At 51.7% G+C, this 25,446-nt stretch overlaps 1 protein-coding gene across 2 annotated transcripts in view; it reads left to right on the top strand.

Moving 5' to 3' along the window:
• The window catches only part of CCDC17 (coiled-coil domain containing 17), a 103,561-nt gene that overhangs the window by 1,435 nt on the left and 76,680 nt on the right, over positions 1 to 25,446 (top strand). For both annotated transcript variants that reach the window (XM_077450801.1, XM_077450802.1), the window contains exons 2-5: positions 11,801 to 12,001; positions 21,734 to 21,868; positions 24,480 to 24,536; positions 24,923 to 25,046. In XM_077450801.1, the coding sequence (XP_077306927.1) occupies positions 11,801 to 12,001; positions 21,734 to 21,868; positions 24,480 to 24,536; positions 24,923 to 25,046 (517 nt within the window). The remainder of the gene's footprint in view (positions 1 to 11,800; positions 12,002 to 21,733; positions 21,869 to 24,479; positions 24,537 to 24,922; positions 25,047 to 25,446) is intronic.

The raw sequence follows: 25,446 nt of genomic DNA on the forward strand, positions 1-25,446 counted from the left end.
GTGTCTCTGGAGGATATGGGGGGGTGTCTCTGGAGGATATGAGGGGTGTCTCTGGATGATATGGAGGGTGTCTCTGGAGGATATGGGGGGGTGTCTCTGGAGGATATGGGGGGGTGTCTCTGGAGGATATGGGGGGGTGTCTCTGGAGGATATGGGGGGGTGTCTCTGGAGGATATGGGGGGGGTGTCTCTGGAGGATATGGAGGGGTGTCCCTGGAGGATATGGAGGGGTGTCCCTGGAGGATATGGGGGGTGTCCCTGAAGGATATGGGGGGGTGTCCCTGGAGGATATGGGGGGATGACCCTGGAGGATATGGGGGGTGTCCCTGGAGGATATGGGGGGGTGTCTCTGGAGGATATGGAGGGGTGTCCCTGGAGGATATGGAGGGGTGTCCCTGGAGGATATGGGGGGTGTCTCTGGAGGATATGGGGGGCCGTCTTTGGAGGATATGGAGGGGTGTCCCTGGAGGATATGGGGGGTGTCCCTGGAGGATATGGGGGGTGTCTCTGGAGGATATAGAGGGGTGTCCCTGGAGGATATGGGGGGTGACTCTGGAGGATATAGAGGGGTGTCTCTGGAGGATATGGGGGGGTGTCTCTGGAGGATATAGAGGGGTGTCTCTGGAGGATATGGGGGGTGTCCCTGGAGGATATGGGGGGGTGTCCCTGGAGGATATGGGGGGGTGTCTCTGGAGGATATGGAGGGGTGTCTCTGGAGGATATGGGGGGTGTCTCTGGAGGATATGGGGGGTGTCTCTGGAGGATATGGGGGGGTGTCTCTGGAGGATATGGGGGGGTGTCTCTGGAGGATATGGAGGGGTGTCTCTGGAGGATATGGGGGGGTGTCTCTGGAGGATATGGGGGGGTGTCTCTGGAGGATATGGGGGGGTGTCTCTGGAGGATATGGAGGGGTGTCTCTGGAGGATATGGAGGGGTGTCTCTGGAGGATATGGAGGGGTGTCTCTGGAGGATATGGAGGGGTGTCTCTGGAGGATATGGGGGGGTGTCTCTGGAGGATATGGGGGGGTGTCTCTGGAGGATATGGAGGGGTGTCTCTGGAGGATATGGAGGTGTGTCTCTGGAGGATATGGAGGTGTGTCTCTGGAGGATATGGGGGGTGTCCCTGGAGGATATGGGGGGTGTCTCTGGAGGATATGGGGGGTGTCTCTGGATGATATGGGGGGGTGTCTCTGGAGGATATGGGGGGTGTCTCTGGAGGATATGGGGGGTGTCTCTGGAGGATATGGGGGGTGTCCCTGGAGGATATGGGGGGTGTCTCTGGATGATATGGAGGGTGTCTCTGGAGGATATGGGGGGTGTCTCTGGAGGATATGGGGGGTGTCTCTGGAGGATATGGGGGGTGTCTCTGGATGATATGGGGGGGTGTCTCTGGATGATATGGGGGGGTGTCTCTGGAGGATATGGGGGGTGTCCCTGGAGGATATGGGGGGTGTCTCTGGAGGATATGGAGGGGTGTCTCTGGATGATATGGGGGGGTGTCTCTGGATGATATGGGGGGGTGTCTCTGGAGGATATGGGGGGGTGTCTCTGGAGGATATGGAGGGGTGTCCCTGGAGGATATGGGGGGTGTCTCTGGAGGATATGGGGGGTGTCTCTGGATGATATGGGGGGTGTCTCTGGAGGATATGGGGGGGTGTCTCTGGAGGATATGGAGGGTGTCTCTGGAGGATATGGGGGGTGTCCCTGGAGGATATGGGGGGGTGTCTCTGGAGGATATGGGGGGTGTCTCTGGAGGATATGGAGGGGTGTCTCTGGATGATATGGAGGGTGTCTCTGGAGGATATGGGGGGGTGTCTCTGGATGATATAGAGGGGTGTCTCTGGAGGATATGGGGGGGGTGTCTCTGGAGGATATGGGGGGTGTCTCTGGAGGATATGGGGGGTGTCTCTGGATGATATGGAGGGTGTCTCTGGAGGATATGGGGGGGTGTCTCTGGAGGATATGGGGGGGTGTCTCTGGAGGATATGGAGGGTGTCTCTGGAGGATATGGGGGGGTGTCTCTGGAGGATATGGAAGGGTGTCTCTGGATGATATGGGGGGTGTCTCTGGAGGATATGGGGGGTGTCTCTGGAGGATATGGAGTGTGTCTCTGGAGGATATGGGGGGTGTCTCTGGAGGATATGGGGGGTGTCTCTGGAGGATATGGGGGGTGTCTCTGGAGGATATGGGGGGTGTCTCTGGAGGATATGGGGGGTGTCTCTGGAGGATATGGGGGGTGTCTCTGGAGGATATGGGGGGTGTCTCTGGAGGATATGGGGGGTGTCTCTGGAGGATATGGGGGGGTGTCTCTGGAGGATATGGGGGGTGTCCCTGGAGGATATGGGGGGGTGTCTCTGGAGGATATGGGGGGTGTCTCTGGAGGATATGGAGGGGTGTCTCTGGAGGATATGGGGGGGTGTCTCTGGATGATATAGAGGGGTGTCTCTGGAGGATATGGGGGGGTGTCTCTGGATGATATGGAGGGTGTCTCTGGATGATATGGAGGGTGTCTCTGGAGGATATGGAGGGTGTCTCTGGAGGATATGGGGGGGTGTCTCTGGAGGATATGGGGGGGTGTCTCTGGAGGATATGGGGGGTGTCTCTGGATGATATGGAGGGTGTCTCTGGATGATATGGAGGGTGTCTCTGGAGGATATGGGGGGGTGTCTCTGGAGGATATGGAAGGGTGTCTCTGGAGGATATGGGGGGGTGTCTCTGGAGGATATGGGGGGGTGTCTCTGGAGGATATGGGGGGGGGTGTCTCTGGAGGATATGGAGGGGTGTCCCTGGAGGATATGGGGGGTGTCCCTGAAGGATATGGGGGGTGTCCCTGGAGGATATGGGGGGATGACCCTGGAGGATATGGGGGGTGTCCCTGGAGGATATGGGGGGGTGTCTCTGGAGGATATGGAGGGGTGTCCCTGGAGGATATGGGGGGGTGTCCCTGGAGGATATGGGGGGTGTCTCTGGAGGATATGGGGGGCCGTCTTTGGAGGATATGGAGGGGTGTCCCTGGAGGATATGGGGGGTGTCCCTGGAGGATATGGGGGGTGTCTCTGGAGGATATAGAGGGGTGTCCCTGGAGGATATGGGGGGGTGTCTCTGGAGGATATGAGGGGTGTCTCTGGATGATATGGAGGGTGTCTCTGGAGGATATGGGGGGGTGTCTCTGGAGGATATGGAAGGGTGTCTCTGGAGGATATGGGGGGGTGTCTCTGGAGGATATGGGGGGGTGTCTCTGGAGGATATGGGGGGGGTGTCTCTGGAGGATATGGAGGGGTGTCCCTGGAGGATATGGAGGGGTGTCCCTGGAGGATATGGGGGGTGTCCCTGAAGGATATGGGGGGGTGTCCCTGGAGGATATGGGGGGATGACCCTGGAGGATATGGGGGGTGTCCCTGGAGGATATGGGGGGGTGTCTCTGGAGGATATGGAGGGGTGTCCCTGGAGGATATGGAGGGGTGTCCCTGGAGGATATGGGGGGTGTCTCTGGAGGATATGGGGGGCCGTCTTTGGAGGATATGGAGGGGTGTCCCTGGAGGATATGGGGGGTGTCCCTGGAGGATATGGGGGGTGTCTCTGGAGGATATAGAGGGGTGTCCCTGGAGGATATGGGGGGTGACTCTGGAGGATATAGAGGGGTGTCTCTGGAGGATATGGGGGGGTGTCTCTGGAGGATATAGAGGGGTGTCTCTGGAGGATATGGGGGGTGTCCCTGGAGGATATGGGGGGGTGTCCCTGGAGGATATGGGGGGGTGTCTCTGGAGGATATGGAGGGGTGTCTCTGGAGGATATGGGGGGTGTCTCTGGAGGATATGGGGGGTGTCTCTGGAGGATATGGAGGGGTGTCTCTGGAGGATATGGGGGGGTGTCTCTGGAGGATATGGAGGGGTGTCTCTGGAGGATATGGAGGGGTGTCTCTGGAGGATATGGGGGGGTGTCTCTGGAGGATATGGGGGGGTGTCTCTGGAGGATATGGAGGGGTGTCTCTGGAGGATATGGAGGTGTGTCTCTGGAGGATATGGAGGTGTGTCTCTGGAGGATATGGGGGGTGTCCCTGGAGGATATGGGGGGTGTCTCTGGAGGATATGGGGGGGTGTCTCTGGAGGATATGGGGGGTGTCTCTGGAGGATATGGGGGGTGTCTCTGGAGGATATGGGGGGTGTCTCTGGAGGATATGGGGGGTGTCCCTGGAGGATATGGGGGGTGTCTCTGGATGATATGGAGGGTGTCTCTGGAGGATATGGGGGGTGTCTCTGGAGGATATGGGGGGTGTCTCTGGAGGATATGGGGGGTGTCTCTGGAGGATATGGGGGGTGTCTCTGGAGGATATGGGGGGTGTCTCTGGATGATATGGGGGGGTGTCTCTGGATGATATGGGGGGGTGTCTCTGGAGGATATGGGGGGTGTCCCTGGAGGATATGGGGGGTGTCTCTGGAGGATATGGAGGGGTGTCTCTGGAGGATATGGAGGGGTGTCTCTGGATGATATGGGGGGGTGTCTCTGGAGGATATGGGGGGGTGTCTCTGGAGGATATGGAGGGGTGTCCCTGGAGGATATGGGGGGTGTCTCTGGAGGATATGGGGGGTGTCTCTGGATGATATGGGGGGTGTCTCTGGATGATATGGGGGGTGTCTCTGGAGGATATGGGGGGTGTCCCTGGAGGATATGGGGGGTGTCTCTGGAGGATATGGGGGGTGTCTCTGGAGGATATGGGGGGTGTCTCTGGATGATATGGAGGGTGTCTCTGGAGGATATGGGGGGTGTCTCTGGAGGATATGGGGGGTGTCTCTGGAGGATATGGGGGGTGTCTCTGGATGATATGGGGGGGTGTCTCTGGAGGATATGGAGGGTGTCTCTGGAGGATATGGGGGGGTGTCTCTGGAGGATATGGAGGGTGTCTCTGGAGGATATGGGGGGTGTCCCTGGAGGATATGGGGGGGTGTCTCTGGAGGATATGGGGGGTGTCCCTGGAGGATATGGGGGGGTGTCTCTGGAGGATATGGGGGGTGTCTCTGGAGGATATGGAGGGGTGTCTCTGGATGATATGGAGGGTGTCTCTGGAGGATATGGGGGGGTGTCTCTGGATGATATAGAGGGGTGTCTCTGGAGGATATGGGGGGGGGGGGTGTCTCTGGAGGATATGGGGGGTGTCTCTGGAGGATATGGGGGGTGTCTCTGGAGGATATGGGGGGTGTCTCTGGAGGATATGGGGGGTGTCTCTGGAGGATATGGGGGGGTGTCTCTGGAGGATATGGGGGGGTGTCTCTGGAGGATATGGGGGGGTGTCTCTGGAGGATATGGAGGGTGTCTCTGGAGGATATGGGGGGGTGTCTCTGGAGGATATGGAAGGGTGTCTCTGGATGATATGGGGGGTGTCTCTGGAGGATATGGGGCGGTGTCTCTGGAGGATATGGGGGGGTGTCTCTGGAGGATATGGAGGGGTGTCCCTGGAGGATATGGAGGGGTGTCCCTGGAGGATATGGGGGGTGTCCCTGGAGGATATGGGGGGGTGACCCTGGAGGATATGGGGGGATGACCCTGGAGGATATGGGGGGTGTCCCTGGAGGATATGGGGGGTGTCTCTGGAGGATATGGGGGGTGTCTCTGGAGGATATGGGGGGTGTCTCTGGAGGATATGGGGGGTGTCTCTGGAGGATATGGGGGGTGTCTCTGGAGGATATGGGGGGTGTCTCTGGAGGATATGGGGGGCCGTCTTTGGAGGATATGGAGGGGTGTCCCTGGAGGATATGGGGGGTGTCCCTGGAGGATATGGAGGGGTGTCTCTGGAGGATATAGAGGGGTGTCCCTGGAGGATATGGGGGGTGTCTCTGGAGGATATAGAGGGGTGTCTCTGGAGGATATAGAGGGGTGTCTCTGGAGGATATGGGGGGATGACCCTGGAGGATATGGGGGGATGACCCTGGAGGATATGGGGGGTGTCCCTGGAGGATATGGGGGGGTGTCTCTGGAGGATATGGGGGGTGTCTCTGGATGATATGGGGGGTGTCTCTGGAGGATATGGGGGGTGTCTCTGGAGGATATGGGGGGTGTCTCTGGAGGATATGGAGGGTGTCTCTGGAGGATATGGAGGGTGTCTCTGGAGGATATGGAGTGTGTCTCTGGAGGATATGGGGGGTGTCTCTGGAGGATATGGGGGGTGTCTCTGGAGGATATGGGGGGTGTCTCTGGAGGATATGGGGGGTGTCTCTGGAGGATATGGGGGGTGTCTCTGGAGGATATGGGGGGTGTCTCTGGAGGATATGGGGGGGTGTCTCTGGAGGATATGGGGGGTGTCCCTGGAGGATATGGGGGGGTGTCTCTGGAGGATATGGGGGGTGTCTCTGGAGGATATGGAGGGGTGTCTCTGGAGGATATGGAGGGTGTCTCTGGAGGATATGGGGGGGTGTCTCTGGATGATATGGGGGGGTGTCTCTGGAGGATATGGGGGGTGTCTCTGGATGATATGGGGGGTGTCTCTGGATGATATGGAGGGTGTCTCTGGAGGATATGGGGGGGTGTCTCTGGAGGATATGGGGGGGTGTCTCTGGAGGATATGGGGGGGTGTCTCTGGAGGATATGGGGGGTGTCTCTGGATGATATGGAGGGTGTCTCTGGAGGATATGGGGGGGTGTCTCTGGAGGATATGGAAGGGTGTCTCTGGAGGATATGGGGGGGTGTCTCTGGAGGATATGGGGGGGTGTCTCTGGAGGATATGGGGGGGGTGTCTCTGGAGGATATGGAGGGGTGTCCCTGGAGGATATGGGGGGTGTCCCTGAAGGATATGGGGGGGTGTCTCTGGAGGATATGGAGGGGTGTCCCTGGAGGATATGGGGGGTGTCCCTGGAGGATATGGGGGGGTGTCTCTGGAGGATATGGAGGGGTGTCCCTGGAGGATATGGGGGGGTGTCCCTGGAGGATATGGGGGGATGACCCTGGAGGATATGGGGGGTGTCCCTGGAGGATATGGGGGGGTGTCTCTGGAGGATATGGAGGGGTGTCCCTGGAGGATATGGGGGGGTGTCCCTGGAGGATATGGGGGGTGTCTCTGGAGGATATGGGGGGCCGTCTTTGGAGGATATGGAGGGGTGTCCCTGGAGGATATGGGGGGTGTCCCTGGAGGATATGGGGGGTGTCTCTGGAGGATATAGAGGGGTGTCCCTGGAGGATATGGGGGGTGACTCTGGAGGATATAGAGGGGTGTCTCTGGAGGATATGGGGGGTGTCTCTGGAGGATATAGAGGGGTGTCTCTGGAGGATATGGGGGGTGTCCCTGGAGGATATGGGGGGGTGTCCCTGGAGGATATGGGGGGTGTCCCTGGAGGATATTGGGGGGTGTCTCTGGAGGATATGGAGGGGTGTCTCTGGAGGATATGGAGGGGTGTCTCTGGAGGATATGGGGGGGTGTCCCTGGAGGATATGGGGGGGTGTCCCTGGAGGATATGGGGGGGTGTCCCTGGAGGATATGGGGGGTGTCTCTGGAGGGTGTCTCTGGAGGATATGGGGGGTGTCTCTGGAGGATATGGGGGGGGTGTCTCTGGAGGATATGGGGGGGTGTCTCTGGAGGATATGGGGGGGTGTCTCTGGAGGATATGGGGGTGTCTCTGGAGGATATGGGGGGCTGTCTCTGGAGGATATGGAGGGATGTCTCTGGAGGATATGGAGGGATGTCTCTGGAGGATATAGAGGGGTGTCCCTGGAGGATATGGGGGGTGTCCCTGGAGGATATAGAGGGGTGTCTCTGGAGGATATGGGGGGTGTCTCTGGAGGATATAGAGGGGTGTCTCTGGAGGATATGGGGGGTGTCTCTGGAGGATATGGGGGGTGTCTCTGGAGGATATGGGGGGGTGTCTCTGGAGGATATGGGGGGGTGTCTCTGGAGGATATGGAGGGGTGTCTCTGGAGGATATGGGGGGGTGTCTCTGGAGGATATGGAGGGGTGTCCCTGGAGGATATGGAGGGGTGTCCCTGGAGGATATGGGGGGTGACCCTGGAGGATATGGGGGGTGTCCCTGGAGGATATGGGGGGGTGTCCCTGGAGGATATGGAGGGGTGTCCCTGGAGGATATGGAGGGGTGTCTCTGGAGGATATAGAGGGGTGTCCCTGGAGGATATGGGGGTGTCTCTGGAGGATATGGGGGGCCGTCTCTGGAGGATATGGGGGGTGTCCCTGGAGGATATGGAGGGGTGTCTCTGGAGGATATGGGGGGGTGTCTCTGGAGGATATGGGGGGTGTCTCTGGAGGGTGTCTCTGGAGGATATGAGGGGTGTCTCTGGAGGATATGGGGGGGTGTCTCTGGAGGATATGGGGGGGTGTCTCTGGAGGATATGGGGGGGTGTCTCTGGAGGATATGGGGGGGTGTCTCTGGAGGATATGGAGGGGCGTCTCTGGAGGATATGGAGGGGCGTCTCTGGAGGATATGGAGGGGCGTCTCTGGAGGATATGGGGGGGCGTCTCTGGAGGATATGGAGGGGCGTCTCTGGAGGATATGGGGGGGCGTCTCTGGAGGATATGGGGGGGCGTCTCTGGAGGATATGGGGGGGCGTCTCTGGAGGATATGGAGGGGCGTCTCTGGAGGATATGGGGGGGCGTCTCTGGAGGATATGGGGGGGCGTCTCTGGAGGATATGGGGGGGCGTCCCTGGAGGATATGGGAGGGGCGTCCCTGGAGGATATGGGAGGGGCGTCCCTGGAGGATATGGGAGGGGCGTCCCTGGAGGATATGGGAGGGGCGTCTCTGGAGGATATGGGGGTGTCTCTGTTCGACCGGGGGGTGTCCCTGGAGGATATTGGGGGGTGTCCCTGGAGGATATTGGGGGGTGTCTCTGGAGGATATGTGGGGTGTCTCTGGAGGATATGGGAGGGTGTCTCTGGTGGATATGGGAGGGTGTCTCTGGAGGATATGGGAGGGTGTCTCTGGAGGATATGGGAGGGTGTCTCTGGAGGATATGGGAGAGTGTCTCTGGAGGATATGGGAGGGTGTCTCTGGAGGATATGGGGGGTGTCTCTGGAGGATATGGAGGGTGTCTCTGGAGGATATGGGGGGGTGTCCCTGGAGGATATGGAGGGGTGTCCCTGGAGGATATGGAGGGGTGTCCCTGGAGGATATAGGGGGGGTGTCCCTGGAGGATATGGGGGGCCGTCTCTGGAGGATATGGAGGGGTGTCCCTGGAGGATATGGAGGGGTGTCCCTGGAGGATATGGAGGGGTGTCTCTGGAGGATATGGGGGGTGTCTCTGGAGGATATAGAGGGGTGTCTCTGGAGGATATGGGGGGTGTCTCTGGAGGATATAGAGGGGTGTCTCTGGAGGATATGGGGGGTGTCTCTGGAGGATATGGGGGGTGTCTCTGGAGGATATTGGGGGGTGTCTCTGGAGGATATGGGGGGGTGTCTCTGGAGGATATGGAGGGGTGTCTCTGGAGGATATGGAGGGGTGTCCCTGGAGGATATAGTGGGGTGTCCCTGGAGGATATAGAGGGGTGTCTCTGGAGGATATAGAGGGGTGTCTCTGGAGGATATAGAGGGGTGTCTCTGGAGGATATTGGGGGGTGTCTCTGGAGGATATTGGGGGGTGTCTCTGGAGGATATGGAGGGGTGTCCCTGGAGGATATGGAGGGGTGTCCCTGGAGGATATGGAGGGGTGTCCCTGGAGGATATGGGGGGGTGTCTCTGGAGGATATGGGGGGGTGTCTCTGGAGGATATAGAGGGGTGTCCCTGGAGGATATGGGGGGTGTCTCTGGAGGATATGGGGGGTGTCTCTGGAGGATATGGGGGGGTGTCTCTGTTGGACCGGGGGGTGTCTCTGGAGGATATTGGGGGGGTGTCTCTGGAGGATATTGGGGGGGTGTCTCTGGAGGATATGGGGGGGTGTCTCTGGAGGATATGGGGGGGTGTCTCTGTTGGACCGGGGGGTGTCTCTGGAGGATATGGGGGGGTGTCTCTGGAGGATATGGGGGGGTGTCTCTGGAGGATATGGGAGGGTGTCTCTGGAGGATATGGGGGGGTGTCTCTGGAGGATATGGGGGGGTGTCTCTGTTGGACCGGGGGTGTGTCTGGAGGATATGGGGGGTGTCTCTGGAGGATATGGGGGGGTGTCCCTGGAGGATATGGGGGGGTGTCTCTGGAGGATATTGGGGGGGTGTCTCTGGAGGATATGGGGGGGTGTCTCTGTTGGACCGGGGGGTGTCTCTGGAGGATATGGGGGGTGTCCCTGGAGGATATGGGGGGTCAGTTATACTGAGCTCTGTATACTATACATTGATACAACGTGTTGGAGCCTGTAGCCAATCACCAGCCCCGCTCGGGAAGTGGGCGTGCCCCGGTATCGCTAGACGTGCGATTTTCTCCTCCTGACACCGAAGCCAATAGTTTGCATCAATACAAAATGAATTGGCACAAATAGAAAGGGAAAAGCGCCATCTAGTGGGCAGTTTATTAGAAATGTTAGAACTCGCAGTACAAATCTTGCCAAATGCATCATTTTCCTCGGTGTCGCGGTCCGCCGATGACAGCAAATCCCGCCGCTGGAGGAGATGTGGAGGGATCTGCCATCAGCGGACGTCACTTCTGCTCTATACCCGCGGGGTGGTTTGCTGTCGTCGGTGGCGATTTTCCCTTTCTATACACACGGGAGCGGTGGGGGAAATCGCATGCGATTTTTTTTTTTTTTTTTTTTTTTTAAATAAAATTTTGCAGTGCGATTTGCAGCAATTTTTTTGTATTGGCGCCAATCGCACAGCAAAGTATCAGTACGCGGTATTGGCGAGTACTAGACTGAAAGTTTCAGTACCCTCACTGCCCGATAAAAAAAAAAAACAATATTGGTGCAACCCTATCAGGAACTGCCCCCATCTACTGCCTCATCCTATATACAGCCCCAAGAGGTATTTAGGGTTCCACAAGAGGGGCAGAAAAGACCCGGCTGTCGTAAAGAACAACAGTGATCACCTTCAATCCTATTATTAATCGCTTCCCGCCTGCCAATGCTACGTATTCTGCGGGCGGGCAGCAGCTACAGGCTAATCGGCGTACTTGTATGTCGCTTAGCACTCCGCAGCCGCTGTGCCCCCCTCCCTGCGACCGCTGTGCCCCCCTCCCTGCGACTGCTGTGCCCCCCTCCCTGCGACTGCTGTGCCCCACCCCCTGCGACCGCTGTGCCCCACCCCCTGCGACCGCTGTGCCCCACCCCCTGCAGCCGCTGTGCCCCACTCCCTCAACCACAGTGCCCCACGCCCACAACCCCTGTGCTTCACTCCCCCTCCCGCAACCGCTGTGCCACACTACCGAAAAGCGCAGTGGTGATCAAATGCTACTAAAAGAAAGCCCGTGGGAAAAAAATGATATAAATGTAATTTGGGTACAGCGTTGTATGACCGCACAATTACCAGATAAAGTAACGCAGTGCTGAATAACAACAAATGTCCCGGTCGTGAAGGGGGGTAAATCTTCCGGAGGTGAGGGGGTTAGCACAGTGTACAGCTTTGTATATATCCTGAAGAAGCCCAAGAGGGAGAAACATGTTGAGAGCAGTTTTCACAAATCCTCTCAATGAAGTTGTTTGTGAATCTTGCTCTGTTATTCCGACTCTGTACACATTTTTATTGTGATTATTTTAATCCTAAACAACATTTGTTACCTTAATTTGTATTCATTTGTCATGCATGACAGCCAGGCAACCAGCATTTTTACTTCATGTTTTGGGATGTCCCTGAACTGCCCCCCCCCCCATGAAGGAGGAGGCAGCCAGGGAAATGGCATTTTTAGCGGGGAATGACCAGTGTGGAATTTTCTGTTCTCCAGGTGGGGAAGGAAGATCCGGCGATGGCGGATCTGGGGAGTCTCCGGTGCCACAACTGCAACATGACGTTCCGCACCCGATCCCTGCTGGAGAAGCACCGGGAGAAGTTCTGCATCGGGAGCCAAATCGGGGACCCCACTGTACTGCGCTCCCGCTACGTGAGCACCTCGCTGCCACGACAAGCCGACACACCTGACTTCACGGTAATAAAGGTGGGGGGTGGGGGGGAGGCAATCACCAAAGACCAAAAATATTGTGAAGAGAGCAGCCAATCAGAAACAATCTTTCATCTGGACTACAAAAAGCTAACATCTGATTGGCTGTCATACCTTATCACATCCCATGCCTGCGAAACCTTCCCTTTTCTATAGAGAGAAGGGAAGGAAGGGATGACCTGTCCCAAGAACCACCCTTTCTGGATTGCATCCGTATGGGTGGGGGGAGGGGAGACACTAATCCTGAGACTTTGCAAATTTAATGCCATAAAAATAAAAAATGTAATCCTGAAAAGGTGAACTAACCCTTTCCTGCCCATTTACTTACACATGCACGTCGCGTCACACGTTACACGTGTTGCTGTTAGAACGCCCATTGAAAATAATAAACATCTATACTGGAAGCAGAAGGTGATTGTCAGAAGTAGACGTGCAACGCGTTTCGTTATGAATCGGAATTCAGATGAATTTTTTATTATTCAGAGATTCGGATGGATCCAAATTTCTGAATCACAATAGTGATGAATTTCAACTAATCCAAAATAAATGACAATGAAATGAATTGTTCTAATTTGAATTCAAAATGGAAACATATTGCAGTAAATGCCAAACGGGGTATAAAAGTGAAATCAGATGAAGATTCCTATGGAATAGAATAGAATGGAAAATAGAAGAATAGAATAGAATGGAAAATAGAAGAATAGAATAGAATCCCCCAAAAATGTTATAGAATGAAAAAAATAAAATAAAACCACCTTCTGAATTTCCAATTTTGACGTTCAAATTTTAGAATAGAATGTAATAAAATAGGAAGGAATAGAACAGAATAGAAAGAAAATATAATAGATAAGATTAGAATAAAATAGAAAGAATTTGGTAAAGTGCGTGTAACTCAAAGTGTAATATAAATGCTGAACGTCTAAAGTGTCCCCAGCGCCAAGAGATGTATAAATGGTAAAGAGAAGCAGCGCTATAAACTACACCCAACACTAGAACAATATAAAGCGCTATAAACTACACTCAACACTAGAACAATATAAAGCGCTATAAACTACACCCAACACTAGAACAATATAAAGCGCTATAAACTACACTCAACACTAGAACAATATAAAGCGCTATAAACTACACTCAACACTAGAACAATATAAAGCGCTATAAACTACACTCAACACTAGAACAATATAAAGCGCTATAAACTACACCCAACACTAGAACAATATAAAGCGCTATAAACTACACCCAACACTAGAACAATATAAAGCGCTATAAACTACACTCAACACTAGAACAATATAAAGCGCTATAAACTACACCCAACACTAGAACAATATAAAGCGCTATAAACTACACTCAACACTAGAACAATATAAAGTGCTATAAACTACACCCAACACTAGAACAATATACAGAGCTATAAACTACACCCAACACTAGAACAATATAAAGTGCTATAAACTACACTCAACACTAGAACAATACAAAGTGCTATAAACTACACCCAACACTAGAACAATATAAAGCGCTATAAACTACACCCAACACTAGAACAATATAAAGCGCTATAAACTACACTCAACACTAGAACAATATAAAGTGCTATAAACTACACTCAACACTAGAACAATATAAAGCGCTATAAACTACACCCAACACTAGAACAATATAAAGCGCTATAAACTACACTCAACACTAGAACAATATAAACCGCTATAAACTACACCCAACACTAGAACAATATACAGCGCTATAAACTACACCCAACACTAGAACAATACAAAGCGCTATAAACTACACCCAACACTAGAACAATATAAAGCGCTATAAACTACACCCAACACTAGAACAATATAAAGCGCTATAAACTACACTCAACACTAGAACAATATAAAGCGCTATAAACTACACTCAACACTAGAACAATATAAAGCGCTATAAACTACACCCAACACTAGAACAATATAAAGCGCTATAAACTACACCCAACACTAGAACAATATAAAGCGCTATAAACTACACCCAACACTAGAACAATATAAAGCGCTATAAACTACACCCAACACTAGAACAATATACAGCGCTATAAACTACACCCAACACTAGAACAATACAAAGCGCTATAAACTACACCCAACACTAGAACAATATAAAGCGCTATAAACTACACCCAACACTAGAACAATACAAAGCGCTATAAACTACACCCAACACTAGAACAATACAAAGCGCTATAAACTACACTCAACACTAGAACAATATAAAGCGCTATAAACTACACCCAACACTAGAACAATATAAAGTGCTATAAACTACACCCAACACTAGAACAATATACAGAGCTATAAACTACACTCCACACTAGAACAATACAAAGCGCTATAAACTACACCCAACACTAGAACAATACAAAGCGCTATAAACTACACTCAACACTAGAACAATATAAAGCGCTATAAACTACACCCAACACTAGAACAATATAAAGTGCTATAAACTACACCCAACACTAGAACAATATACAGAGCTATAAACTACACTCCACACTAGAACAATACAAAGCGCTATAAACTACACTCCACACTAGAACAATACAAAGCGCTATAAACTACACCCAACACTAGAACAATATACAGAGCTATAAACTACACCCAACACTAGAACAATATACAGAGCTATAAACTACACCCAACACTAGAACAATATACAGAGCTATAAACTACACCCAAACTAGAACAATATAAAGTGCTATAAACTACACCCAACACTAGAACAATATAAAGCGCTATAAACTACACTCAACACTAGAACAATATACAGAGTGTAATGTTGGGGTGATTAAGCACAATTGGTAGATGCACGTTTTAGTCTACATCAGGCAGGCGTTTTATGGTTAAGGGCCTGGTAGCCCACGTTTATTATAAGAAAACAAAAATATCAGTTCATCCAGTAATCCCACGCAGGGGTTTAAATTCATTCAGCACACAAATGAACATACCAAGCCACCTGGCTCTCAATTGTCAACAGTTCCTCTGCTTGCTCCCAACAGATTTGTCAACTCTTTCCAGCCCCCTGGACTCACCGACTTCCTTAGTCTTCCTGACTCTCAAGGTTGTCAGCCTTTCCCAGTCCCTTACACGGACTACAGTCTCCCACAGGGCAAACCACTCTTCAGCCAGCAGCAAGCTGTTCACACTCCTCCACACCTACACCAACAGCCCTTCATTTATATGGCTTATATGCAGCTGGGCACACACCCTGCTCGTTAACATCAAGACCCAGACACAGGGCTGGAGATATGCAAACTCTGTGTCTGCGTCTCGTTTTCCTCCAATTTCATAGGGACAGAGCCTCGCTCTGTCACATATCCCCCCCCTTTGTTTCGATCCGGAGGGAGGAACACCAGCACCCATCATGATGGTTGGGACACCTCTGTGCTGGCTGTCAGCCACGTAGGCCCAACCTTTTTTCCGGGTGCGCTTCCAGGAACATTCCCCCCTGGATCTTAACAGGTTCCTATATTTTCCTATACTCAGCCTTCCTCTTCTTTTGGGGTCCCTGGGCTTATTCACTTTTCTTGGGGGAACTCTGCCTTCCTTGAGCCCTCCTTTCACCTTACAAATACCCATTTTACCCTTCACCATCGGTATTTCAGGTTTAAAACAGTTTCTCTTGGTACCCACTGCAACCAAATCATTGTTTACAGAACGAACTCTTAACAGATCACAGCTTTCCAATTCAGTGTTTGTTAGAAGACCTGAGGAGGGACTACATCCGACGGAACCATAGCACAGCTCCACCTCACCCGTTGTCCAACACTCCATGGGTACCTGTTCTAACAACCTACCCTGACCCAAGCATAAACCATTTTTTCCATGTGAACACATTACATTGTTATGGCAACCACTATTAACACTTTCTTCCACAGTGTCTCCGGGCACCTTAACTTGTACCTCTGGGCCAGTGACAGAAAGCATCTCTGCTACTGCTGAGTCCATTCTGGGCCGTTCCTTCTCATGAGGCCTAGCGGGTAAGGCAGTATCTGCGCCCTCTACTGACCACTGCTCCGCCGCACCTCGGACCACACCAGCAGAGATGTTTCTAGTCACCGCCCCAGACGGAGAGACCTCTGATATCTCAAGCAGTTCTCTCGCGTGCCTTCCATACCAATCAATAACTAGAAGTACGCTTACAGAGAATCTGTAGATCCTGTGCCAAATGGTTAATGATTGGTCCCACCAATTCCACTCTTGGTCAAGGTTTCCCAGCACTGCCTGTACCACTTGGCTCCACCCATTGGTGCTACGCAGCACCACCTGGTCCAACTGCGGTGGAGATACCCAAGTATACAGTAAGTTCATTTTTACCAACTCTAGCATTTCCAGTAAGGTTTCTGTCATCTCTAAACATCCCATGTCTAAACACCAGAACTTTCTAGGGTCTTCTACCCTGTCCAAGACATGGAGGGGCTCAGCGACTGCAGGTTGAGAGGGTGAGACATTTGAAGAGACCTCATCCTCCTTGGAGGTACTCATCATCACAGCTTGTTTCTCCCCTGGAGAGCTGTCAGACACATGTCTCACACTTATCCCTTCTGCACCAGTGTTGGTGAGCCTCTGCAGGTCATTACAAGTCACACTATCACTTTGATACTCAATATCATTTAGCTGTGGGGCTGTGGACAACACATCTGCGATGCCAGTGCCCTGAACTGTTTCCTCAGAGTGGAGGGCAGCAACCTTTGCAGGGACCAAGACGCCCTCAACCACCTGCGGGTCGGCGATCCCCCTGTCTGGCATAGCAGTTGTGTCCACACCCTTGTTACTTAAGCTAGCCTTACCCAGCATGGCTAGCAATTGTTTGGCCCAGCTGTCCCAGTCCATTGTGGTTCCACCATGGGCGTTCCACAGTGTTGCATCACCTGCTGTAGAAAGCCGCACAGAACCCTGGGATTCATTAGCTTTAACTGCACATTCGTCATTTCTATATACATCATTTTGTAACACCACACTTTTATCAACGTTGCATTGGGGTGATGCTTCATCACCTAAAGCTTGGTGCAGCACACCATTCTGAACACCTTTTTCTGGTGGCACTACAGACACATCCAGCTTTGTACACTCAGCTTTTGCAGGCTGAATTAACCCCTTGCCCACTGGGCTACCTGTAGGGTTGTGGGGCTGCGCCCACACGCTCTCACTGTGTGAATTAGTCCCCCCTTGTTCCACCAGCATAGCACCAGAGCCATCCTGGGCAGCCTCTGACTCCAACACATGGAAACCCCATGAGACTTCCATGGACAATCCTGTGCCTCTGCCTGTCATGGGAGATCTCCTACTCTCATCACTGGTAGTGAACACATTACCAACCTCACTCTCAGATATGACATTACAAGAAATACATGTTTCAATGTCATTACACTCATCACCTTTAGCAATAGTATCACTTTTGTTAGTACGATCATTAGCATTCTCATTACATGTAGACACAACTGCTGTTTTTGTGGTTTGTTTATGAGCCACCATAACCTCTGAGCGACTCTTTACAGCACCTGCTCTCTGTAAAGGGGCACTTTTGCCTATTTGGGCAGCTCCATAGCTGACCTGGGAAACTCTCTGCTCCAACACTGCAAGCTCCTTGGAAGTTTCCCTGGGCAACCCTGCAGCAGCTGTCACTAGGGAACATGGTACCAGCACTGTTTTGGTCACCCCTAGCTCAATTTTCCCAGCCATCTGCTGGATCATAGCAGGCATATGCAGAGTCCCCATGTCCTTTTCAGTCTTTAGCCCTGCGTCTAGTTGGGCTTTACGCTGCGCCTCCCCACTGCTCTGGGTAGCACAATGCAGAAAGTCTATGTCCATTTGTACTGCGGATCTCCCCACTGGACATACTCCCACTTCACTGGGTTCAGCATCACAAACTGAAACAGTCTTACCAGTTCCTGCAGCTGATGTCATAGCCTTCACTTGAGTGCGTTGTCTCACTGGTGTGGTGTCTCCATAGGCTGACTCCCCCATGTGGCCATGGAGCAAAACTGCAGCCTTTCTGGACCCACTGACGCCCCCTGTAGGTAACACAATATCCTTGTTGCTAGGGGTAACTGCAGACTTGCGCTCCAAAGCAGGTTGGCTATACCTCATGCAGGATTCAGGCTGATATACTCTCCTTTCTGGACTGACCCCTTTGCCTAAGTGGCCATGACAGAAAACCTTACGTTTCTCTGGATTTCCAATTCCTAGGACTTCCGGCGACACTTCTCCCATCCTGGAGCATTGCTGGCGGCCCATGATACGATGGAACTCTCCTCTAAGAAGGATTTCCTCTTTAAACTTGCGATAGTCATCCTGGCCCCCATCCATCAAATGGTAAACCGACCGGAACTCTATCCGCAATAAGGTTTGCAACAGTTTTGGCCACCGGTTCCTAGGCCATTTTCTCTTTACAGCAACTTTTTCAAATCTTACAAGGAAGTCTCCCACCTCCTCTGTAGGCAGCATGGGTTGCACATAGTCAGAGGCCAAGATCTCAGCCCCTTGCAGTGCACCCGACTCTTTGCGATTCCGCTTGAACCATTCATTCGCTGTCTCACATTTCACTGGCCCCTTTTGGCTGGCCCTACAAGGTGGAGACATCTTCTCAGACCATGCTGAGCTCACTTCTTGGCATCTCCTCCATGACTGGCTCTCACTCGTTGCCATTGGATACCACTTCTGAGGACACAGCTGATCACAATCATTAGTAGATGAGCTCCAGAATTCATCAACCTCCCATCCAGCTTGGTTATTCCCCAAACATTCCTGTGACAAGGGGCAATGGGCAACAGCATGTCCCCACTCACTACAACGGATGCAGCGCAGAGGCCTCCTTGCGTCATGCTGTGGCACCTTTGGGCTCAGGCTGCCAGGAACAACATCCTCTTTAACTTGATTAAACATGAACTTCTTGCTTTTTGACTGCCTCATCCTTGCAATCACATGCACACAGCAGCTTGTAACAGTTCTCAGCAGAGAAAGGAAAAAAAAAAATCTGATGTTTAATTCTTCCTTCACAGGTACACAACCTGCATGCAACACAGTCCATCAAATAAACGTATACGCAATGCTGTTCGCCTGGCTGCCACACACAGCTAGCAGTAGTTCCTGATGCGACTCACCATGGAGCAAGGACCCGGATTCCACCGTCTACATGCCCGCATTCGAGCACCACTTGTAATGTTGGGGTGATTAAGCACAATTGGTAGATGCACGTTTTAGTCTACATCAGGCAGGCGTTTTATGGTTAAGGGCCTGGTAGCCCACGTTTATTATAAGAAAACAAAAATATTTAGTTCATCCAGTAATCCCACGCAGGGGTTTAAATTCATTCAGCACACAAATGAACATACCAAGCCACCTGGCTCTCAATTGTCAACAGTTCCTCTGCTTGCTCCCAACAGATTTGTCAACTCTTTCCAGCCCCCTGGACTCACCGACTTCCTTAGTCTTCCTGACTCTCAAGGTTGTCAGCCTTTCCCAGTCCCTTACACGGACTACAGTCTCCCACAGGGCAAACCACTCTTCAGCCAGCAGCAAGCTGTTCACACTCCTCCACACCTACACCAACAGCCCTTCATTTATATGGCTTATATGCAGCTGGGCACACACCCTGCTCGTTAACATCAAGACCCAGACACAGGGCTGGAGATATGCAAACTCTGTGTCTGCGTCTCGTTTTCCTCCAATTTCATAGGGACAGAGCCTCGCTCTGTCACAAGAGCTATAAACTACACCCAAACTAGAACAATATAAACCGCTATAAACTACACCCAAACTAGAACAGTATAAAGCGCTATAAACTACACCCAACACTAGAACAATATAAAGTGCTATAAACTACACCCAACACTAGAATAATATAAAGCGCTATAAACTACACTCAACACTAGAACAATATAAACCGCTATAAACTACACCCAAACTAGAACAGTATAAAGCGCTATAAACTACACCCAACACTAGAACAATATAAAGTGCTATAAACTACACCCAACACTAGAATAATATAAAGCGCTATAAACTACACCCAACACTAGAACAATACAAAGTGCTATAAACTACACCCAACACTAGAACAATATACAGCGCTATAAACTACACCCAACACTAGAACAATATACAGAGCTATAAACTACACCCAACACTAGAACAATATAAAGCGCTATAAACTACACCCAACACTAGAACAATACAAAGCGCTATAAACTACACTCAACACTAGAACAATAGAAAGTGCTATAAACTACACCCAACACTAGAACAATATAAAGTGCTATAAACTACACCCAACACTAGAACAATATAAAGTGCTATAAACTACACCCAACACTAGAACAATATAAAGCGCTATAAACTACAAAAAATACTAAAACAATGTAAAGCACTATATATAAAATAAAGTGCAAAAAACAGGGAGGGGGGAAAGGTGTCCAATTGCAAATCAGCGGGATAGGATGTGATGATCGTCTGTAGAGAACAATCACACCCAGCATGTTCCCTCCTATCACCCCGATGGGTCTCGTCATCAGGATGTTGGGTCCGGGTGAACTGTCTTCCTCTTCAATGGAACGGGATAGGAAGGAACAACTGCAGCCTCAAGGGATGGATGGATGGATGGATTTGCCATACGATCCACAGCTGCAGTTGTTCCTTCCCATCCTGTTGGGATATTTCCATTGAAGAGGAAGACGGTTCACCCGGAACAATAAAACAATATAAACTACAAGCAATGTTTTAGCGCTTTATATTGTTCTAGTGTTGGGTGTAGTTTATAGCGCTTTATATTGTTCTAGTGTTGGGTGTAGTTTATAGCGCTTTATATTGTTCTAGTGTTGGGTGTAGTTTATAGCGCTTTATATTGTTCTAGTGTTGGGTGTAGTTTATAGCTCTGTATATAGTTCTAGTGTTGGGTGTAGTTTATAGCGCTTTATATTGTTGTAGTGTTGGGTGTAGTTTATAGCGCTTTATATAGTTTTAGTGTTGGGTGTAGTTTATAGCGCTTTATATTGTTCTAGTGTTGGGTGTAGTTTATAGCGGTTTATATTGTTCTAGTGTTGGGTGTAGTTTATAGCGCTTTATATTGTTCTAGTGTTGGGTGTAGTTTATAGCGGTTTATATTGTTCTAGTGTTGGGTGTAGTTTATAGCGCTTTATATAGTTTTAGTGTTGGGTGTAGTTTATAGCTCTGCTTCTCTTTTACTATTTACAGAATAGAATTTTTTGCCATTTTTGGAAATTCAAATTCATTGGGAAAATTTGAAGCCGATTGGATAACGAATAAATAAAACGAAACAAAGAATGGATGGGAAATGGAAGGAAAGCGATTGTTTTCGTCTATCCAGAAACACGGAAGATGTTATTAAATAAAGAGAGCCGACGCATATCGGGGTTCAGCCCCTCCCACTTCGAGGGGTGCGTTTTGTTTCATCTCAGAAATGGGCGGGGCTATAAATGATAATATTTCTATAATACGGATACAATGAATATCATTGGTCATATTGTAGGAATATTGAGGATACAACCCGCCCACCCTGATGAAGGGGGAGGGTCTGACCCCCGATATGTGTTGTATTTCTTTGATCTGGCGGGATGTGACTGGATGGACTTCCTTTGGGGGGTTCTGATATTGTGTACAGTGAAATCTGCACCCTGGCTGAACAGCATTGAAGTCTGTGCTTTCCATTCCATAGACGAGAGAGAGCGTCGCCCGCCTGAGAGCGAGAGAGAACCGACTCAATGAGAGGGAGCGGCGCCTGGCGGGCGAATACGATGGACCGCTGGATGGCGTCACAGACAGCAAGGCCTTAAAGAGCCTCACCGAGGAGGTGGGTGGATGGGGGAGGGGGACTTGTATTTCCTTTAATGACCACTAGGGCCCCCGTAATTGACGGAGGGCACAGCCTGAGATCCATTATTCCCGCCGACTCTCACATCCCAGCGATCGATCGGGATTTCAGATCTGGGGGTGACGCAGCTCATGTACCGCATTCAAGGCTGCAGATAGTATTAAGTCCCCCTTGCCAGTAGTGGGTTGGACCCCCTTTTATCTATTGGATGAGATGTGGTGAGTGTGGAGGCCATTGGAGGACAGGGACCTCATTGTCCATTGGTGAGATGATTGGAGCTTTGTGACATGGGGCATTATCCTGCTGGGAGGAGCCATCCGAAGATGGGGGGCCAAAGTATGCCCATCCCCCACACATTACACCCCCACCATCAGCCTGAACCGGTGATATCCCATCCCCCACACATTACACCCCCACCACCAGCCTGAACCGGTGATATCCCATCCCCCACACATTACACCCCCACCACCAGCCTGAACCGGTGATACCCCATCCCCCACACCATTACACCCCCACCACCAGCCTGAACCGGTGATATCCCATCCCCCGCACCATTACACCCCCACCACCAGCCTGAACCGGTGATACCCCATCCCCCACACCATTACACCCCCACCACCAGCCTGAACCAGTGATACCCCATCCCCCACACCATTACACCCCCACCACCAGCATGAACCGGTGATACCCCATCCCCCACACCATTACACCCCCACCACCAGCCTGAACCGGTGATACCCCATCCCCCACACCATTACACCCCCACCACCAGCATGAACCGGTGATACCCCATCCCCCACACCATTACACCCCCACCACCAGCCTGAACCGGTGATACCCCATCCCCCACACCATTACACCCCCACCAACTGCCTGAACCGGTGATACCCCATCCCCCACACCATTACACCCCCACCACCAGCCTGAACCGGTGATACCCCATCCCCCACACCATTACACCCCCCACCACCAGCCTGAACCGGTGATACCCCATCCCCCACACCATTACACCCCCACCACCAGCATGAACCGGTGATACCCCATCCCCCGCACCATTACACCCCCACCACCAGCCTGAACCGGTGATACCCCATCCCCCACACCATTACACCCCCACCACCAGCCTGAACCGGTGATACCCCATCCCCCACACCATTACACCCCCACCACCAGCATGAACCGGTGATACCCCATCCCCCACACCATTACACCCCCACCACCAGCCTGAACCAGTGATACCCCATCCCCCACACCATTACACCCCCACCACCAGCATGAACCGGTGATACCCCATCCCCCACACCATTACACCCCCACCACCAGCCTGAACCGGTGATACCCCATCCCCCACACCATTACACCCCCACCACCAGCATGAACCGGTGATACCCCATCCCCCACACCATTACACCCCCACCACCAGCCTGAACCGGTGATACCCCATCCCCCGCACCATTACACCCCCACCACCAGCCTGAACCGGTGATACCCCATCCCCCCACATCATTACACCACCACCACCAGCCTGAACCGGTGATACCCCATCCCCCCACACCATTACACCCCCACCACCAGCCTGAACCGGTGATACCCCATCCCCCACACCATTACACCCCCACCACCAGCCTGAACCGGTGATACCCCATCCCCCGCACCATTACACCCCCACCACCAGCCTGAACCGGTGATACCCCATCCCCCACACCATTACACCCCCACCACCAGCCTGAACCGGTGATACCCCATCCCCCGCACCATTACACCCCCACCACCAGCCTGAACCGGTGATACCCCATCCCCCACACCATTACACCCCCACCACCAGCCTGAACCGGTGATACCCCATCCCCCGCACCATTACACCCCCACCACCAGCCTGAACCGGTGATACCCCATCCCCCACACCATTACACCCCCACCACCAGCCTGAACCGGTGATATCCCATCCCCCACACCATTACACCCCCACCACAAGCCTGAACCGGTGATATCCCATCCCCCGCACCATTACACCCCCACCACAAGCCTGAACCGGTGATATCCCATCCCCCGCACCATTACACACCCACCACCAGCCTGAACCGGTGATACCCCATCCCCCACACCATTACACCCCCCACCACCAGCCTGAAACGGTGATATCCCAACAATAAAAGTGTAATATTCCTATAAATGTCGTACCTGGGGGGTGTCTATAGGATGCCTGTGAAGGGGCGCATGTTTCCCGTGCTTAGAACTGTCCGAGAGCAAAGTGACATCTCTAAAGGAAAAAAAAGTCATTTAAAACTCCTCGCAGCTACAATGGATTGTCGGTCTGCAATACACATCACAGCTCACTGATAAAAGCAGCATGGGATCCACCCCCAACCAAAAAAAAAATGGTGTGGGGCCCCCCAAAAATCCATATCAGACCCTTATCTGAGCACACAACCTGGCAGGCCGCAGGAAAAGGGGGGGGGGGCAAGAGAGCGCCCCCCCCTCCTGAACCGTACCAGGGCACATCCTCAACGTTGGGACATGCCCCCCCCCCCCGGACTTTACACATAGAATTGAACATTCGATCCGCTGATATTTCTACTTCTTTTTTCAGTTCCACAAACTACGAAAATCGCTGGAAGTCTCCGTCCCGCCGCTGCGCTCCTTTCAGGTAATGATGGGGGAGGGGTGGCTTCTATTCTACATCATAAGAAAATAGATATTTATATTGATTGTGATAAAACCCGGCCGATCGCTCAATGAGATTCCCCTCCCCCTCTCTATTAGTCCTGATTATCATTGAAAGTAAAATCCCACATCTTGGGGTGTCCCCAGAAAAGTAATAGAGGGGAAATCTTCCAGTGGGGGTCCCATAGAATTAATTTACAGGGATTTCCTCTCACTTCCTGTTTTGCCGTGGAACAGGAAGTGAAGGGAAATCTCTACAATGAGACAAAATCTGACAGGGGTGATAACCCTCCATTAATCCATCCTAAAGAAAAAGGTTTTGCCTCTAGTGGTCCTTCAAGTTCCTCCAATGTGTGATTTGTTCTTTAGGGGGACCCCGGCCTGTATTGGGACAGAGAGTACCGGGACCGCATGCTGGAGATGGCGGAAGCTCACGATCGTCAGCTGGCGGATATCCAGGCCAGGAATCAAACCCTGGAAATGCAGAGAGAAGGTGAGGAGAACCTCCAATCAAATTCAGCGAGGAAATGAGAGATCCCTGCCGTGTTTTCACAAGCTTTTACTAAACGAGAATGTTACATGTACAAACTACTAACTACACTTGTGGTAAAACAATACAGAGTGTCACACACATATATACAGGAAAAAGTATTTATACCCCTTGAAATTCTCCACATTTTGTTACAACCAAAACCATAAATGTATTTTATTGGGATTTTATGTGATGGACCAACACAAAGTGTCACATAATTGTGAAGTGGAAGGAAAATGATAAATGATACAAATAAATATGTGAAAAGTGTGGGGGGAGGGGCATTTGTATGGCGCCCCCCGGAGTCAATACTTTGTAGAACCCCCTTTCTCTACAAGTCTTTTTGGGGGTGTCTCTACCA

The sequence above is a fragment of the Lithobates pipiens genome, unplaced genomic scaffold (genome assembly GCF_037356315.1).
Source record: "Lithobates pipiens isolate NorthernLeopardFrog02 unplaced genomic scaffold, aLitPip1_a1.2 Scaffold_23, whole genome shotgun sequence".
Taxonomy (NCBI): domain Eukaryota; kingdom Metazoa; phylum Chordata; class Amphibia; order Anura; family Ranidae; genus Lithobates; species Lithobates pipiens.